The sequence below is a fragment of the Danio rerio genome, chromosome 13, assembly GCF_052040795.2.
Source record: "Danio rerio strain M-AB ecotype USA chromosome 13, GRCz13ab, whole genome shotgun sequence".
Classification (NCBI taxonomy): Eukaryota; Metazoa; Chordata; class Actinopteri; order Cypriniformes; family Danionidae; genus Danio; species Danio rerio.
Genome location: NC_141033.1, coordinates 44,061,712 through 44,081,026, shown reverse-complemented (window position 1 = coordinate 44,081,026; position 19,315 = coordinate 44,061,712). Strand labels below are relative to the sequence as shown.

General features: G+C 35.1%; 2 protein-coding genes across 6 annotated transcripts in view; one reads left to right on the top strand and one right to left on the bottom strand.

Moving 5' to 3' along the window:
- pcdh15a (protocadherin-related 15a) overlaps positions 1–19,315 on the top strand; it is a 406,352-nt gene that overhangs the window by 90,702 nt on the left and 296,335 nt on the right. For 3 of the 5 annotated variants that reach the window (XM_087277644.1, NM_001441700.1, NM_001012482.2), the window contains 2 exon segments: positions 14,758–14,772; positions 16,621–16,686. In XM_087277644.1, coding sequence (XP_087133770.1) covers positions 14,758–14,772; positions 16,621–16,686 — 81 coding nt within the window. 5 annotated transcript variants of the gene reach the window in all.
- LOC147841173 (uncharacterized) overlaps positions 1,128–19,315 on the bottom strand; it is a 40,108-nt gene continuing 21,920 nt past the window's right edge. The window contains exon 2 of the mRNA XM_087279694.1: positions 1,128–1,177. The gene's annotated coding sequence lies outside the window, so the exon portion shown is untranslated. The remainder of the gene's footprint in view (positions 1,178–19,315) is intronic.

Sequence of the window (19,315 nt, the reverse complement as noted above, 5' to 3'; positions counted from 1 at the left end):
TCCCGTGCAGTCCTAAGCATTTCACTTGTCAGCATGTGGATAATGACGTACAAGTTTGAGTTTTGTATTGTATTTATTGCACCTACTGTATTTTGTTTGTTTACATAGTTAAAATGTGTATTTTGTTTTATGCAACAGTGAAACAAGGCTGTTCACTTGTGAACAAGTTATAGTGATGCTTTCTTTTTCCTTAAATAGTGTGAAAAATAAGTTGGTTATAACATAAGATATCATATAAATATTGCATTGCATATCTAATATTGCATTATTTACCATGCTAATAGTTTTTTTCTTTTATAAAACAGCTGTAATTCAAATATAGTAATGGACATTTGGTTTCTGACACTTGCTGGTCAACCAATCACTGCAAACTAGACCATTAACCTTTTCACACATACGATCACACCAGTGTGATTAGTATGTTTAGAGCACATGTCATCATATACTAAAAGTTAAATCTAACAGTGCATGCTGAGGCACAGAAAGAGGTGCAGAATAATATATATTTTATGTTATAGACATTCAAATACACATAACTACAAGCAGAACAAAGCATTTAAGGTTTGTAAAATACAAAAACAATATAACTGGACAATGTGCTTTGTTCAAGTAAGATACGCAGTGTTTATGTTACTCAAGTATTTTCTCTATTCCTCTCCAAGATAAACAGTTGCTTTACTTTCATGTATCTTGACAGAAAATTATGATTAAACGTGACGTTACTGCAGGTGGCGCAGTGGGTAGCACAATCGCCTCACAGTAAGAAGTTCACTGGTTCGAGCCTCGGCTGGGTCAGTTGGCATTTCTGTGTTGAGTTTGCTTGTTCTCCCCGTGTTTACGTGGGTTACCTCCGAGTGCTCCGGTTTCCCCCACAAGTCCAAAGACATGTGCTATTGGTGAATTGGGTAAACTAAATTGACTATAGTGGAAGTGTAGGAATGAGTGTTTCCCACTGATGGGTTGCATTTACATTTACATTTACATTTAGTCATTTAGCAGACGCTTTTATCCAAAGCGACTTACAAATGAGGACAAGGAAGCAATTTACACAACCAAGAGCAACAATGAATAAGTGCTATAAGCAAGTTTCAGGTCTGTAAAGTCTAAGAAGGGAAGTATTAGTAGTATTAGTATTTTTTTTTTTTTTTTTTGTACAGTTAGTGTGATATTCAGAGAGGCAATTACAGATTAGGAAGTGTAGTGGAGACTAAATAGTTGAGTTTTTAGTCGTTTCTTGAAAGTAGCGAGTGACTCTGCTGTTCTGATGCAGTTAGGGAGTTCATTCCACCAACTGGGCAGATTGAGCGTGAGCGTTCGCGAAAGTGATTTCTTCCCCCTTTGGGATGGAACCACGAGGCGACGTTCATTCACAGAACGCAAGTTTCTGGAGGGCACATAGATCTGCAGAAGCGAGAGCAGATAAGAAGGAGCAAGGCCAGAAGTAACTTTGTAGGCAAACATCAGAGCTTTGAATTTGATGCGAGCAGCAACTGGCAGCCAGTGCAAACGGACTAGCAGCGGAGTGACATGTGCTCGTTTAGGTTCATTGAAGACCACTCGTGCTGCTGCATTCTGGAGCAGTTGAAGAGGCTTGATAGAGTTAGCTGGAAGCCCAGCTAGTAGAGAGTTGCAGTAATCCAGTTTGGAGAGAACAAGAGCTTGAACAAGGAGTTGAGCTGCATGTTCAGATAAGAAGGGTCGGATCTTTCTGATGTTATAGAGTGTGAATCTGCACGATCGAGCAGTTCTAGAGATGTGGTCAGAGAAGTTTAGTTGGTCATCAATCGTTACTCCAAGGCTTTTCACCATTTTGGATGCAGTAATGGTTGCCCCATCCATCTGGATTGAAAAGTTATGGTGTAGAGTCGAGTTGACAGAAACTACAAGCATTTCCGTTTTTGCGAGGTTCAGCTGAAGATGATGATCTTTCATCCAGTGTGAAATATCCAACAGGCAGGCTGAGATGCGAGCTGGAACCGAGGGATCATCAGGATGAAAAGAGAGGTATAGCTGGGTATCATCAGCATAGCAGTGGTAGGAGAATCCATGTCTCTGGATGACTGGTCGTAGAGATGATGTGTAGATGGAGAAGAGAAGTGGCCCAAGAACAGAGCCTTGAGGTACCCCAGTGTTTAGATGCTGTAGGTTGGACACCTCACCCCTCCAAGACACCCTGAATGACCTGTCAGTGAGGTAAGATCTGAACCATTGTATAACAGTGCCCGCAACGCCCAGTGACTCGAGCGTAGAAAGCAGGATCTGGTGGTTGCATGAATGAATGACGTGAATCCAGCAGCTCGGATCTCTCCTGCTGAGTTGTGACAAGAAGAGATACAGCTGCGATCGGAAGCTAACAGGAATTATTTATACTATTAATTAAATTATGCATTAATTGTATTTAACTAGCATCAACCCCTATCTCAACTGTAAAGATGGGATACAGTTGAAGATACTCGCATCAATATAGCATAATTTTTGTTGTAATAATTTAAAAAAATAAAAATAAAATATATAATTTCTGTTCTAGCAACAATGAGCCCATATCATATAACAAATAACACGATCAAGCGGTTTAAAAGGCAACATATATGTTATATCACATATTTAACTATCAGAGTATCAGAAATATCACAATATATTTAGAATATTCTGTCAATATTTAAGGAAGAGGGCAATAAGAAACAAAAGTCAACATATACATAGATCTTCGGGTCTGGTGGGTCACGTGCTAAACTTGACGCTTCACCATGAAACTTTAGAACGCAATGGATTCTAAGTAACGGTCACAAAATAAACTCATGCAAGAGGGCCAGCTGGAGGATTTAAAATTCACACATAAAAAAGGTTAAACCAATCAGAAAAGAATAAATTATATCTATCTGACCAATCAGAGCAGAGCAGAGTCATCTGACCAATCAAAGTGAAGCAGAATGGAGTAGAGCTATCTGACCATTCCGAACAGAGTACAGTACACCCATCTGACCAATCAGAGCAAAGTAGTGTTGAGCCATCTTACTAGTCAGAGCAGAGTAGCCTCTTAGCAAGATATTTGAACGGACCATTTCAGACACTGTGAGAAAAACACTGATACAGTGTATATTAGTAGAAAATCAATATTTTTTGGACCTGGATATATACAAACCAATTGCAGATGACTCCAAGGCAAATGATGAACTTTTAAAATATAACAGGAGCACTTTTAAAGCATTACAATCTGTTAGAACTTTTAACATGTCTATTAGACTATAACGACCATGAATGGAGGCATTCAGCTGATGTTTGGATGGAAAAAGCTGATCAATGCCCTTATTTTCAATGTTCTTTTGCACTGCATGGTAAATAGAGATGTTAGACCAATGCAACCATGTGATTAAAGTCTTGCTCCTATTAAGTAGTAAGTCACAGGGACGCAAATGGGACACAAATTACACCGCCGTCCTGAAAACGACCCACCTTTGCCTCTCTCATATGCAGTTCATCGCTCTCTTTTAATTGACTTTTCGCTTAGCGACTGATTGTTGTAGATGAGTTTGTATCATCTGACTGTGACCCCGAGCACTGAGAGTGTGTTCTGTTGTTTCGGGCATCATGATTGATCATGCTCTTTCTAGCCGTGTTAACTCTAGACCTCAACCTATAGCTTTAGCTTTTAGCTTTTCAGGATTTGCTCTGGCCTCTCAGATAAGTGGATCAGACCGTAAGCTGCTTTTCTGTGTGTGTGTGTGTGTGTGTGTGTGTGTGTGCGCGTGTGTGTTTGCTGTTTACACACTCAGCAGTTTGTCCAAACTCTGCAGCTGAAATCATGTGACATCAGTTAATAGAATGAAATGTGCACACAGCGGGAGTTCCATCCTCCAGGGTGGTCTTTGTGTGTGTAAAATGTTCTGTGAGTTTGTTGTGAGTCCTCGTTTAGTACATTAGTGGCCTCATCTGCATTAATTGTTCTTATCTGTTTAATCTTTATGCATATGTATTATAAATTCAACCGTTATTAGCTGGGTTTGCTTTAGGACAGAGATTTTAGATTGGGATTCAGAGCATAATTGCATTTTAATTTAAACTAAAATGCCCTTCAAATTAAATCAGTGAAATCTATTAATGTAAACATGAATTGCACAGGCACGGTAATGATATTGAAGGTAGGCTCTGTAAAATGTGCTAATAGTAACCTTTTTTTCACTTTTTAGAACAACAATTTATCAAGCGCATTGTCAAAAATATGAATGGAAATATAAATATGTGATTTTTTGAGAATAATATGAGAATATGGAACTGGAAGAGGAAAGATAAACTGCTTGATTTGAATTAGAGACCCAAACGGTGTCATTTGTGCAGTTGCTGACATTGTTATGGGCCACAAATGGCTTGTAATGTAAATCAGTGAGATCCTTATAGCTGTATTGGAGATTATTCCCATTAAAGGCATAGAAATATTAGTTGTCACTTCCATCTCCTGTCTCCCATTAATATCCTCGGAAAGATTTGTAATTGTTAAGTTTCATGATGAAATCTTTGCAGTTTTTACTATGTGGCATATAATATACAAGTTGTTCTGGGACCTCGATTAAAAACTCAATGTAATTTAATACATTTTATTGTAAAAAAAAAAAAAAAAAAAAAAAAAAAAAAAAATATATATATATATATATATATATATATATATATATATATATATATATATATATATATTAATATATGTAATAAGGTATATGTAAGGTATACCTTACTAATACCGGGTTGGACCCCCTTTTGCCCTTAGAGCTGCCTTAATCCTTCCTTGCAAAGATTCAGCAAGTTACTGGAAATGGTCCATGTTGACTCATGTCAAAGTCACTTAAATCATATTTCTTCCCCATTCTGATGCTTGGTTTGAACTGCAGCAGATTGTCTTGACTACGTCTACATGCCTAAATGCATTGAGTTGCTGCACTGTGATTAGCTGACTAGAAATTTGAGTAATGAGTTTTGTACCTAATAAAGTGGCCGGTGAGTGTATACACATACAGTGTTGAGGTAACACATTTTAAATAACGAGAGTTACATAATGACATTACTTTTCTAACAATTAACGCATTACTTTTAAAAATGAAGCCATAATATTTGATTTACTTAAAAAAATGTAATGCAATTTAATTTAGTTATTTATTTAGTAGTTTAGTTGATTTGCTTTAAAAAAATGTGAATTAAAATGAACGTAGTCACATTAAATCCTTCACACAACATATGTATATTTTTATTAACATGTAACATGTATTTCGCATAGTAAAAATATAAAACTGGTCAAATATGATACAGCGGTTTTTGGGTAAAAAAATTGGATTTAAACCAGGGATTTATACATTAGTTATGTATTTAGTCGGATAAAAAACAGATATTCATTTTAATAAAACTAAAAGATTAACATGATCTAAAAAATAGCTTAATATTTTAAAATACAAAAATATTGAATAAGATTATAAATAATAAATAAAATTAAAATAAATGTATTTATTATAAATTATAATAAATTTATTCATAATACATTATAAATAAATTAATAAAATTAGAAATAATTGTTTCGTTTTCAATCTTTAAGTGCTTATTGTGTTTTACTGACTTCATGGCTGTAAGTTCTATAAACTGTATTTCATGTCTCATTGCATGTAATCTGGGTCATGTTTACTTTTGCGTTGTACAGTTTTGGTCCTAGTCATGCAACTTGTCCATGCAGGCATCTGCCTAATTTCTATAATCTGCATTGTATTATTTAAAAAAAAAATACCCCCTGATCCTATCAGAACAGACCCATGACCCATTTTCGGGTCATGACCCACCCTGCTGAATCCTGCTGTGAAAGTCTGTTTATGCATCTGAAAGTAAGGCAGATCAAGCGTCTGTCTCGCGACTCACAGCGGGCTCTGTTTTCTCAAAGCCATCTGACATTTCTTGTCCTCTACTTTAATTAATACTCACGCCTTGTTTTTGGCCATCGCAGAAGTCATCTTTAATAAACCCAGAGGCTCTTAAAGGCCGGGGCAGCAGAGAATAAGGCTCCTTTAAGAGGGAGTAACGAAGCATTTGGGTTGTAGAAAGCTACTAGAGTAAACAGAGCTTACAGAAGATTAGCTGCTGTTTGATGCTGGGTGGAAGTGCGTCTGTGCCCTAGTTGCTCTGTTGAGTTTGCGTCTGTCAAAGAAGCCACAGAGCCTCTTTTCTCCTCAGCAGATGGAGACACGTGTTCTAATTGCAGCAGAAGTGGGCTAGATCTGTTGGAGGAAACTCAGAAAGGAAAGGGAGTGAATGCGTACTGCAGTGCCACCCTATGTGATTTTGTTACAGAAAATAGTCATAATTATGTCATTTTTAGTTTAAAGTGATACTTCACCCCCAAAGTGAAAAGTGGCTCATAGATAGCATATGAATAGCAAAACGTCAGAACACTTGACTGCTTTGTTTGGATTTTAGTCACCCTCTGGTCATTCAAGATGTAGCTAATTTTTTTTTCTTAAGTAGAACATTAAAGAAGATTTTTAGCTGAATCCGTGGTCCTTGTTGATTTGTAGGGCGTCACCAGTCCTCGCAATTATGTTATCAAAGCAACAAGACTACAATTGGACTAGATTTGTATGCTCTACAGCAGGGGTCTCAAACTCAATTTACCTGGGGGCCGCAGGAGGCAAAGTCTGGGTGAGGCTGGGCTGCATAAGGGATTTCACAAAAAAAAGTCCTCAAATGTCATTATTAACAGTTTTAATTATTTCTTCTGAACATGAAGTGTCCTGAACATTAATAGAACATTGAGTGAAGATTATGAACAGTTCTTCTGAACATGGCATCTTTTGCCTACTTCTTGCTGCCAGAGACTTGACAGCGCTTCAAGTTGGGGAAAAAGTGGGGGAACTCACTCAAAACTTCCATTCCCTCACCTAAAAAAAGGCGTAAATATGTATAAATAAAACACCCCCACCCCACTCCAGTCACATTAGTCTGTACCAGTCTGTATCTACCTATAATATATATAAGATGCAGGCTGTAGCTAGGTAGGTGGCAGGCTGCAGATAGGTAGCTAAGTGGCAGGCAGGGGCGGGAACAGCTTACCTTGGTTCTGGCCGGTGCGAGTTCCCTCCTAACACTTCCCGCCCGTCACAGCGTCTAACAAAGGGGCGGGGTGCGTGGTGACGTCACCGGCATCCCAGCTCCTTTGTTTACACGGCGGGCGGGGAATGCCAGTGACCGCTGTGTACGGATAGAATCAGCGGAGTGGGGAGCGCTCTCTCTCCCCGCTCCGCTGATTCTGTCAGTGTACAGCGGTCGGCGCGGGCCACAAAATATTGCACTGAGGGCCGCAAATGGCCCGCGGGCCGCGAGTTTGAAACCCCTGCTCTTCAGTGTTTCCTCTAGGATTTTTTCTAGCTGTGGAGGCAGGCCTTTTTTTTATTTTTATTTTTTACACAGATCTACCTGTGGTGTTAATTCAATGACAAATGTCGTGAGCGCAGTATTACAAGTCGAGATCGCATTTATTTAATAGCCTACAGCATGCGGATCTCTTTGCTTGCGCGCCGATTTCCTCTGTTCGTGCACAAAACTCAAATATAAGCCACTTCAAGAGCTCAGATCTTGTGCGCTCTCGAATAAATGCTTCTGAAGTGCGATTTAGTGCATTTATGTAACAAGTATGTCTCCAGCATTTATTAGAATTGATATGAATATATATGAATGTCTCCCTAATAAACCTACAAAGCGATATTAATGCGTCCTTAAGTAAGATAAACGGCTATACGTTGTGTTTGCTGGCCTCACACACCTTTCAGTCAGCCAGCCAGTCAGCACGTAACCTTAAAGGGTTAAACAAATGAAGCACAGCAGTACTACGGTTACAAAAAAGATTGCACTGTTATAATTCACTTACCCTTTAATACGTTTTGGTGCGATTAATGCTATTAAAAAAATAAATAAAAAAATTGTATGAGAAGCTGTAAAATAGCTGTGGCGGGATGAATTTTGACGTGGCGCCCCTACATGGACGAATGAATGTAGCAGAAACCATGCTCTAGATCAGGGGTGGGCGAACACGGTCCTGTTGGGCAGGTGTCCTGCACAGTTTAGCTCCAACGCTAATCAAACACACCTGCTTATAGATTTTTTGTGATCTTAAAGACAGTGGCAATTTCTCAATTCCAAGAATGCATTCACACACACACACACACACACACACACACACACACACACACTACGGACAATTTAGCCTACCCAATTCACCTGTACCGCATGTCTTTGAACTGTGGGGCAAACCGGAGCACCCGGAGAAAACCCTTGCGAAGGCAGGGAGAACATGCAAACTCCAAACAGAAACACCAACTGAGCCAAGGTTCAAACCAGCGACCTTCTTGCTGTGAGGAGACAGCACTACCTACTGCGCCACTGCCTAGTCTTAATTTAATTTAATTTAATTTAATTTAATTTAATTTAATTTAATTTAATTTAATTTAATTTAATTTAATTTAATTTAATTCAGTTTGTTTATTGAGATGCAACTTTGAATGAATATACTTGATTGATTGGCTGATTGATTGATTTACTTGATTGGTTGATTAGTTTAATTAAATTTATTATTTGTTTGAGATGCTACTTTGAATTAATAAACTTTTGCTGTAGATAGTAAGCTAATCATTTTATTATTATTTCAAATAATTTATTAGATATAGCAATTATTTATATACACTGTATATTGTGTTAAATTAGAAAGTCTAATGTAAAATCCTTCTGGAGTAGACCGTGTTCTCTGTGCTATATACTGGGGGTGCTTCCAATATCAATACATGATCTTGGCTCAAAAAATAATGCAGCTCTTGATGCAAATAAGCTTGGTTGTCAAAACAATCATGATGAATGGACACAATACAGGTTGAGTATACTCTTAAGCACCTCTGATTGTCCATTGTGTTCACACACTCAACAGATATGATAAAGTATGGTTCTGAATTAGAAACAAGATTTGACGGGTAGGAAGTGAGAATGTGTTCCATAATCATAATTTGTGTCAAAAGTAATAAAAAATGTAGCAGTGAATCGTAGAAAGTATATTTTTGGAGTGGTTGCACATATCCAGTTCCATCTGAGTGCATACATTTACATCTATTCATTTCCCAGAAGCTATTTTCCAAAGCAACTTCCAGTGCATTGAAGGTATATATTTTGTCAGTATGTTTCCCCAAGCAGGCAGCGCAGTGAAGCTTCATGAACCATGTGGTTTACTGAAATAGACCAGCAGGATATTCAGAATTCCACTATGTTTGTCCAAATGCTTGTTATTGACTCCACATCTTCTGTAGCTCCTTTGCATTTCCATGAATGTTGACAATATTCACCTTTATTTGGATCGCAGATACACCAGAGGTTCGATTATGGGAAAAATCATGATTATCTTGGTCATAATTGTAGTTACGATTATTTCAAATGATTCTGAGTGGGCCTTATGACCAACATTTTTTGAAGATTATTATTTTTTTACCCCCTGTAAATAAGGTTGCTATTACACCTGTACATAAAAATATTATTAAATTTCACACTTCTTAATTCTGAGTTGGAATGAGACAAAGTAAAAAACAAACAAACGAAACGTTCTCACAATTCAAGAAATATAATATACTGTATACACATTGACTGGCCACTTTATTAGGTATACTTTACTATTACCTGGTTGGACCCCACTTTTGCCTACTGCCTTAATCCTTCATGGCATAGATTAAACAAGTTACTGGAAATATTTCTGAGATTTTGGTCAATATTGAGATGATAGCATCACGCAGTTGCTGCACATGCATTTTGCGAATCTCCCGTTCCACCGTTCCCAAAGGTGCTCTTCATGCTTGAAGTAGCCATCAGAATATGGGTACCTTGTGGTCATAAAAGCATGGACATGGTCAGCAACAATACTCAAGAAGGCTGTGTGCGTTGACAGTTCTCAATTGGTACTAGTGGCCCAAAGTGTGCCAAGAAAATTATTTCACCACAATATTACACCAACACTACAAGCCTGAACCGTTGCTACAAGGCAGGATGCATTCATGCTTTCATGCTGTTGATGCCAAATTTGGACCCTACTATCTGAATGTCGCAGCAGAAATTGAGACTCATCAGATCAGGCAACATTTTTCCAATCTTCGATTGTCCAGTTTTGGTGCGCCTGTGGGAATGGTAGCCTCAGCTTGCTGTTCTTAGCTGACAGAAGTGACATCCTGTGTGGTCTTCTGCTGCTGTAGCCCATCTGCCTCAAGGTTTGATGTGTTGTGCATTCAGTGATGCTCTTCTATATACCTTGATTGTAATAAGTGGTTATTTAAGTTACTGTTGCCTTTATATTAGATGGAACCAATCTGGCCATTCTCCTCTGACCTCTGGCAACAAGGTATTTGCACCCACAGATCATCAGTTTCTGAAATACTCAGACCAGCCTGTCTGGCACCAACAACCATGCCATGTTCAGAACCACTTAAATCACCTTTCTTTCCCATTCTGATGTTTGGTTTAAACTGCTGCAGATTATCTTGACCATGTTCACATGCCTAAATGCATTGAGTTGCTGCCATGTGATTGCAAACGCTGATTAGAATTTTGCGTCAATTAGCAGTTGGACAGGTGTACCTAATAAATTGGCCGCCGAGTTTAGAGTAACCCTATAAAGTAAACGACATAGTACAATTTCTGTAAATTCAATCAATTAGTAGTTATATTGACCACATGTAAAGAACTATTTTTGTTTTTTGACATTTTAATGTATATACTCTGAAATGCTCTCATCCTCATGATCATATTTTTTTTCACTTTATTTAGAATTTCAGGGTAAATGTTTGATGAAATATATAAAAACCATTAATAAAACATAAAACATTTTTCAAAAACTAATGATTACAGGTTTAACAATATATATATATATATATATATATATATATATATATATATATATATATATATATATATATATATTTATATATATATATATACATATATATATATATATGTATATATATATATATATATATATATATATATATATATATATATATATATATATATATATATATATATATATATATATATAGTTAAAGTCAGAATTATTAGCCTTTGTATTATTTTCTCATTTTTTAATATTTCCCAAATTATGTTTAACAGAGCAAGGAAATTTTCACAGTATGTCTGATAATATTTTTTCTTCCGGAGAAAGTCTAATTTGTTTCATTTCCGTTAGAATAAAAGCAGTCTTTAATTTTTAAAAAATCTTTTTTGGGACAAAAGTATTAGCCCCTTTAAGCAATTTTTTTCTCGATAGTGTACAGAACAAACCATCGTTATAGAATAACTTGCCTAATTACCCTAACCTGTCTAGTTCACATTATTAACCTAGTTAAGCCTTTAAATGTCACTTTAAGCTGTATAGAAGTGTCTTGAAAAATATCAAGTAAAATATTACTGTCATCATGGCAAAGATAAAATAAATTAGTTATTAGAAATAGGTTTTTAAAACTATTTTGCTTAGAAATGTGCTGAAAAATCTTCCCTCCCTTAAACAGAAATTGGAGGGAAAAAAAAACGGGTGCCAATAATTCAGGGGGGCTAATAATTCTGACTTCAACTGTATATATATATATATATATATATATATATATATATATATATATATATATATATATATATATATATATATATATACATATATATATATATGTATGAATGTGTGTGTGTGTGTTTATTTGTGTGTGTGTATGTATGCAACTTTGTCAGTATGCTGTTATTCATATTTCTGCCTGTATCCCTGTAATGGCATGTAATATTGCGCTTATAAAAATTATTTAAAAAAATATTTTAACATAAACAAAACTGTGATAGCACAAAATGAACACTAATATGAGCATAATATGAAACAAAACACTTTTTATTTTTTCCATACAATATATATTGCCAAATTGCACAGCCCGAGTTCAAATCGAGTCATTTTGGTAGACTTCACAAAAATAGCTTTTGTATTGAATTGTAAGCCAGTGGATTGAGTCAATTCACTGTTGACTCGAGTATTCACACTCTGACTTGATCAGGATAAAAGCCTCATGTGATCAATATGTAATGGGAAGAAAATCTCTTGCTTCTCACCTGCCAACTGGTGCTTAGTTGCGTAAGTAGAGTTGGGCGACATACGGTAAAGGGGGAACCCGATCTGGTGTGTGTTTGGTGTGTGTGTGTGTGTGTGTGTGTGTGTGTGTGTGTGTGTGTGTGTGTGTGTGTGTGTGTGTGTGTGTGTGTGTGTGTGTGTGTGTGTGTGTGTGTGTGTATGTGTGTACTCTGGCATCTCTTGCCCTCGTGACTCAGTGTAAGGTGATTCGTCTCAGACACTTAAAGCTAATTGATGTGTGGGTGACAGCATTGATGTGTGTGTGTGTGTGTGTGTGTGTGTGTGTACGTGTGTGTGTACGTGTACGTGTGCGTGCGTGCGTGCGTGCGTGTGTGTGTGTGTGTGTGTGTGTGTGTGTGTGTGTGTGTGTGTGTGTGTGTGTGTGTGTGTGTGTGAGATTGAGATAGACTGCTGTGTAATGGTCTCCCAGTAAAATAAATGTGCTACTGTAATGTTGAGGTACAGAAAGGCACTGAATTGCACTGCAAAGATACTGAGTACAGGCGATAAGAGAAGTTCACTTCAGAAGTTTAGAAGCACTAATGTAACATTAGCTTTGACAATGAATGTTTATTTCTGTTCAGATGTTGGAATAACAAAAAAGTAACATGTTTTCAGATGTCGATGAATAAAGAGATTGCAATGAATCAAAACAAATGACAATATATTTTTTTATTTAACAGTTGGAATGTTAAATGCTAGACTTTACATCAAATTCCTCTAAGGATGCCAGATCACACCAGTGTGATTGGCATTTTTTTTTATCAGTGCAAAAGACACTACGAATACTCTGTTGATTTTGGTCACACAAATAAGTGTTATTCACCATTTGAATCTGTTGCAGGAGTTTACAAACTTTTCAGCCTGCGACCCCCAAAATTACATTACCAGCATCTTTGGAGGTGGTTAAAAATATGCAAACGTTCCGCACACAACAGTAGGCCTTTATAAACATGAGCATATTGACAACACAAAAAAGTCCAACAGTCTAACAACCATATTATTTTTATAGTCATTTATTAATTTGTTTAGTTAAATATTACCCTAGCACAATCGCCTCACAGCAAGAAGGTTGCTGGTTTGAGCCTTGGCTGGGTCTGGCATTTCTGTGTGGAGTTTGCATGTTCTCCCCATGTTGACGTGGGTTTCCTCCGGATGCTCCAGTTTCCCCCACAGTCCACAGGCATGTGCTATAGGTGAATTGAATAAGCTAAATCGGTCACAGTGTATGTATGTGAAAGAGTGTTTATGAGTGTGTAATTGTCCATAGTGTATGAGTGTGTGTAAATGCAAGAGTGTTTGGGTGTTTCACAGTGTTGGGTTGCGGCAGGAAGGGCATCTGCTGCATAAAACATATGCTGGATAAGTTGGCGGATCATTCTGCTGTGGCGCTCCTGATTAATAAAGGGACTAAGCCGAAAAGAAAATGAATGAATATTAATAACCTCACCAAATGAGACTGGTGGACAAAAAAAAAGAAGAAAAAAAAAAGAAAAACATGATTGGGAAAAACAGCCTTTGCCAGTTCTTAAAGAGGATTCAGTCAGTGTTTTCTTTTTGTAATCTAAATTTTTAATTTAAGTGAAAAATATCTAGGAAAGACATTTATTTATATTATTCTTATTTTTAGTTTGTTTATTCTGTTTTTCTATGCTGTTGGAAAACTCTGCAGGTGTATCAATGTGTTCTGTTGTTCTCTATGCTGTTAATCCCATGTTAAAATAAATCAATATTTTAAAATACAAATTTTTTTTAACGTGTCACACAAAATAGACATGTCAATTCATTTTTTTTTTATTTTAAGATTATTCAATATCTGTCTGACCGGTTAACTGTTAATATTCGGTTAACCAGCTGCGGCTTTAGGTTGGGAAAATTTGGCAAAATGAGCACCCTTAATTGTAATGTTTTTTTTGTATTATTATTTTTTTTTTATTAGAGAACAGAATAATTTTCACAAAATTGTGAAGTAAATATTCCTACCTACAATACTGGTTACTTAAAAGTCTTATTCAGGCCCATTCAGTGTGTTTTTGGACCTTATTCCAGCTACATTTTGTTATCCAAAACTCAATAACCACCTACAATATTTTTTTTCTAAAAAAAAAACGCAAGCATGTACATCCATCTTTCCCATATATTATTGTAGCACAGTTTGTGCTGAATACAAAACAATACATGTTGGCCAATGCTATGTGCTAAGTAGCTAAAATAAGCACAAATGTCAGGGCATGTCAAAACATTTTAGGGGTCCCAAAATCACCTCAGACCCCAGAGGGTTAAATTTAAATAAACTGAGCATTTTTATGTGGTCTTGTAACATCTATTGATTATTCACACAGACTCAAAATTCAGACATTCAGCAGAGGCTTTTATTCAGAGTGATTTGAATTTAAATATCTTTGAATAACATTTTATTTTCTCGTTTACTCAAATTCTGCAATTTCGGCTTGAACTTTAAAGGCATTGTCGTTTCATTTCTAATGGCACGCAGCCTTGTTCTGTGCACAATTCTCTGTGTTTCTCTGTCTGGCTGTCTTCTCATATGTATCTTTCCTTTTCTTCTCTTCTTTTCTCCTTTCTCTGCTGCTGACACTAACGTCCCTCAGACTGGCACTATGAGGGTAAGACTGCTTTTCTTTCCCCTTTCACATCTTTTTTCCACTCTCCACACATTCACCTGTTAAAGTCGTTTAACAGTTCTGTACTTAAAATATCGATCGGGGTGTCAAACTTAAATTATGTTGAGAAGAAAAGATTTGTTGATTAGTTTGCGCACAAATGTATTATTGATACAAATATTAACCTTACTAACCACTATATGATTTATATGAAAAAGGTAATAAAAAGTACAAATTTTGGGGGGGTTATTCATTTATTTATTTGTTTATTTAATTATTATTTTTATACTATCTCAAATGTATTCAGTCATTTATTTATTTATTATTTTTATGATATCTCAAATGTGCTCATTTATTTATTTATTTATTTATTCATTCATTTATTCATGCAATTATTAATGTATTTATTTATTCATTTATTTAGGCATTTTATTTTTTATGTATTTTATTTATTTATTTATTTATTATTTTTATGATATCTCAAATGTGTTCATTTATTTATTTATTTATTTATTTTTATGATAATTCAAATGTGTTCATTCATTCATTCATTCATTCATTCATTCATTTATTGTTATTTTTATGATAACTCAATTGTGTTCATTCATTCATTTATTAATTTATTTATTTATGCAATTATTTATGTATTTATTTATTTATTCATTTATTTAGGCATTTTATTTTTTATGTATTTTATTTATTTATTTATTTATTATTTTTTGATATCTCAAATGTCTTCATTTATTTATTTATTAATTAATTTATTTATTAATTTATTATTTTTATATCAAATGTGTTTGTTTGTTTATTTATTTATTTATTTATTTTATGATATCTCAAATGTGTTTATTCATTCATTAATTCATTTATTCATTCATTTATTTATTTATTGTTATTTTTATGATAACTCAATTGTGTTCATTCATTCATTTATTAATTAATTTATTTATGCAATTATTTATGTATTTATTTATTGATTTAATAATGCATTTTATTTTTATGCATTTTATTTGTTTATTTATGTATTTATGCATTTAGAAACCATCAGCATGGCAGCAAATCCCTGTCTTAATAATTGATTAATTTATTTTTAATAGAATTGATTCTTTCAAAACTGCAAATTCAATTAGTTGAGCAAATGCATAATTGAATCATTGACTCAAACGATTTACTTAAAACAGATTATTCATTTGGGTGACTCTCCTGACGAACAGATTACTGACTTAAATGATTTGTTCGAAACTTTTTTTTTAAGTTATAGCTTACAGTGTACATTATTTTATGTGCTATTATAAACCATTTCAATGTGTTAATGTTATTGGCCCCTGAACATTTCCTGCTTTTTATAAAGCTATTTCATAACAGTAATAAGAGGCATTTTAATCATATATTTATGGTAAAAAAGCTGTCATAACGTTATTTATAAACATTTCGACCTTTTTGGATTCTCAGAAGCTATGGAACTAAAATGAACTAATAAGTTAATTTGTTCATGTTATCTTAACACAAATTGATTGTGTACAACCCAGAATATATAAAAAATGCTGGGTTCCAAACAATCAACTTGTCTTGCAACAACATAAATGAATTAAGTTCAATTCAATTCAGCTTTATTTAAGTTGACTTATTAGTTTTTTACAAATTTAGATGGATTGAACATAAAACCATTAATTTGTGCCAAAAAAAACCAAAAAATCAAGTTGTTTTAACTTATTTTAAATAAGTAGTTTGAAAAACAGCAAACATTTTTTTCAGTGTATAAAAAATAAATATATGATTATAAACAAACAGTAATGTGTTGTGTGCAGATTTAAGTCTGACTGTTTTTCCTTCTCTTTCTGTTTCTGACAGAGTGTAAATTGTCACGATCGGGTCCGCCTGCCACTATCGTCACCATTGATGAGGAAAGTCCGAATGGTAAGTCTCTGTGTCCTCATGAGGAATCTGAAGCTGCTGTCTGCTGTCTGCTATTGATCAGAGTTTGGCACATGGTTTATTATGAAGTTAATTTGATTTTTCATCATGTAATTCAGGATTTCCCTGCTGTAGGTTCATAAAGCCCTGGAGGCTCATGGAGATTATGATAGAAATGTCAATGTCAGATGAAATTAAATGTGTACCACTGTTCAAAAGCCCTGTATGGGGTGTGCAGTTTTAAGTTTTTACCAAACAAGGCTGCAATTATTCAATAAAAATGGTAATATTAAAATAAAACTGTTTGCTCTATTAATATTAATGCATTTAAAATTAATTTCGGTGTAAAATCTGAATCTTCACTGCCATGTCATCTAAATAAGTCAATTTCATGATTTGAAAATAAATAAATATTTTGTACATCAATAATGTTGAATGTAGTTGTACTGCTTAATGTTTAAATGGAAACTGTTGTGAACCTGCTTTAATTCACATGAACATTTTAATATTAATATTATTATATGACAATAATATTAGTGAAATTAATTTAAAAACCGAATGAATATAAATTTACACACATTTACACAAGTAAATACATAGACTCATTGATGGGCTAAAAATCTTTGAAAATCTGCAGATTTCTGCACGCACAGATTCCGTTTGGGCCTAATCATGAGGAAACAAATCATTTGGCATACAGAAAAAGCAACAACACATATTATTCCAGTTTTACTCTGAAAAGGGACTAATGTCATAATATAATCTAGTCCCATTCAACTTTATTAATAATCATAAAGACATAAAGAATTATATGTGTTACTCCATCCTTGAAAATCCATGCCTTCGAAACCCTAATTAATTTTTCTATATATATTTTTTGTAGTTATCATTCTTTAATGTCAGTTTTGATGAACGTAATGCATTCTTGCTGAAGGAAAGTCATTAGGAGGAAAGTCAAAAATACTTTTTTTATAACATTACCTTTAAATGTAGATTTTAATGTCTAAAATTGCATCAGTCTTACATTTAAATAGGAGTTCTAATAGTGCTGCTGCCATTATGGACTTGAATAATGCCTCAAATCTTGAAACGAATAAATAGAGATGTGCTTTTACTTTTCTAATGGATTGTCACCTAAAAAAATAAATTGGAAGAAAAATAAAATGAATGGTCCACAGTCTCAAACGCTCCACAGCCCGAGCTTTGACATAAAAAGCATCCGTCGGGTAACATTATAAGTCCATTTCATGCTTTTAAGAGCTTCCCGAAAAAGCTGTAGCGAATCAGTGGTGGCGGCATGGTGGCTCAGTGGTAAACACTGCCATCTCACAGTAAGAAGATGCTGGTTTAAGTCCAAAGTCCAAAGACATGCCCTGTACGTGACTTGGGTAAACAAAATTGTCCATAGTGTATGAGTGTGTGTGTGTGTGTGTGTGTGTGTGTGTGTGTGTGTGTGTGTGGATGCAAGAGTGTGTGAGTGTTTCCCTGTACTGGGTTACAGCTGGAAGGGCATCCGCTGTGTAAAACATTTGCTGGAATAGTCGGTAGTTCATTCTGCTGTGGTGACCCCTTATAAATAAGGGACTAAGCCGAAGGAAAATAAATCAATGAATGAATGTTGCTTGCCAAAAAAAGTTAGACCCACTATACTTTTGAATGGCTGACAATATGCAATGATTGTTTTTGCATTAGGACAGTATATTTGCAACATTTATCAGCTTACCTGTCAAATATGCATTGTGATCTAGTGTAATGCTTTGTTCTTTTGTTTCCTTTCCCTGTTTAAGATGCAAGATGTATCTTATACAGTATATTACTTTACTATCTATATGATCTGCCAAGTGACAAAGCCATTGTCTCCCACAAAAGTGATTTATTCTATCTACCAGACAGCACTGCTTCGGATCTGCACTTTGCGAGTGCATTGATCCATGTCCAGATATTATTTCTGCAAATGTATATGTCACAATGTAAAATATTAGCTAAATGGCACCCAAAGGCATACGCAAAAATAAAGAAAACAGGGCTTTAGTTAATCGGAGAGTTGCTGCTTTCTCATGGAGATGAAAAACTTAACACTGTGAAACATTTAACTTGTGAGGTTGGCTACGATGGATCTTATTGATTATCAGAATCTTGGTCAGAATGTGACTCGCTCTCAGATTGAAATGGCACAAACTAAGCCGGTATCAACTGTTTGTGTTTACAAAGCCTCACCTTTAGCGTGATTGATGCTAGAAGGGATACAGCTTTGGCTGGAAGTTAGTGAGAATTATTTCTGCAATTTGTAAATAATTCTTATTAACTTCCGACTGAATCTGTATCCCTTTTAGCCACAACAACCCCATTAATTGTATTTTATTAACATCTACTCATACTCCTACAAGAGTAAGCTCATGATTGGTTAACGCAGCGCAAATGATCACTGAAGTTCCGATTTTCCAACTCAAGCAAGTCGCACAAAACACTCAACTTGCACTGATTCATTTGTGTAAATCACGTCATTCGCACCGCCTCATTTATGCAAATTTTGCCGCTGGATGTCTATTTGCATCTTTGCATTCACTTAACATTTAAACCACTTGCGCTTGATGCTTCATCCGGGTTTAGTGTGAACACAGCATTACACAGA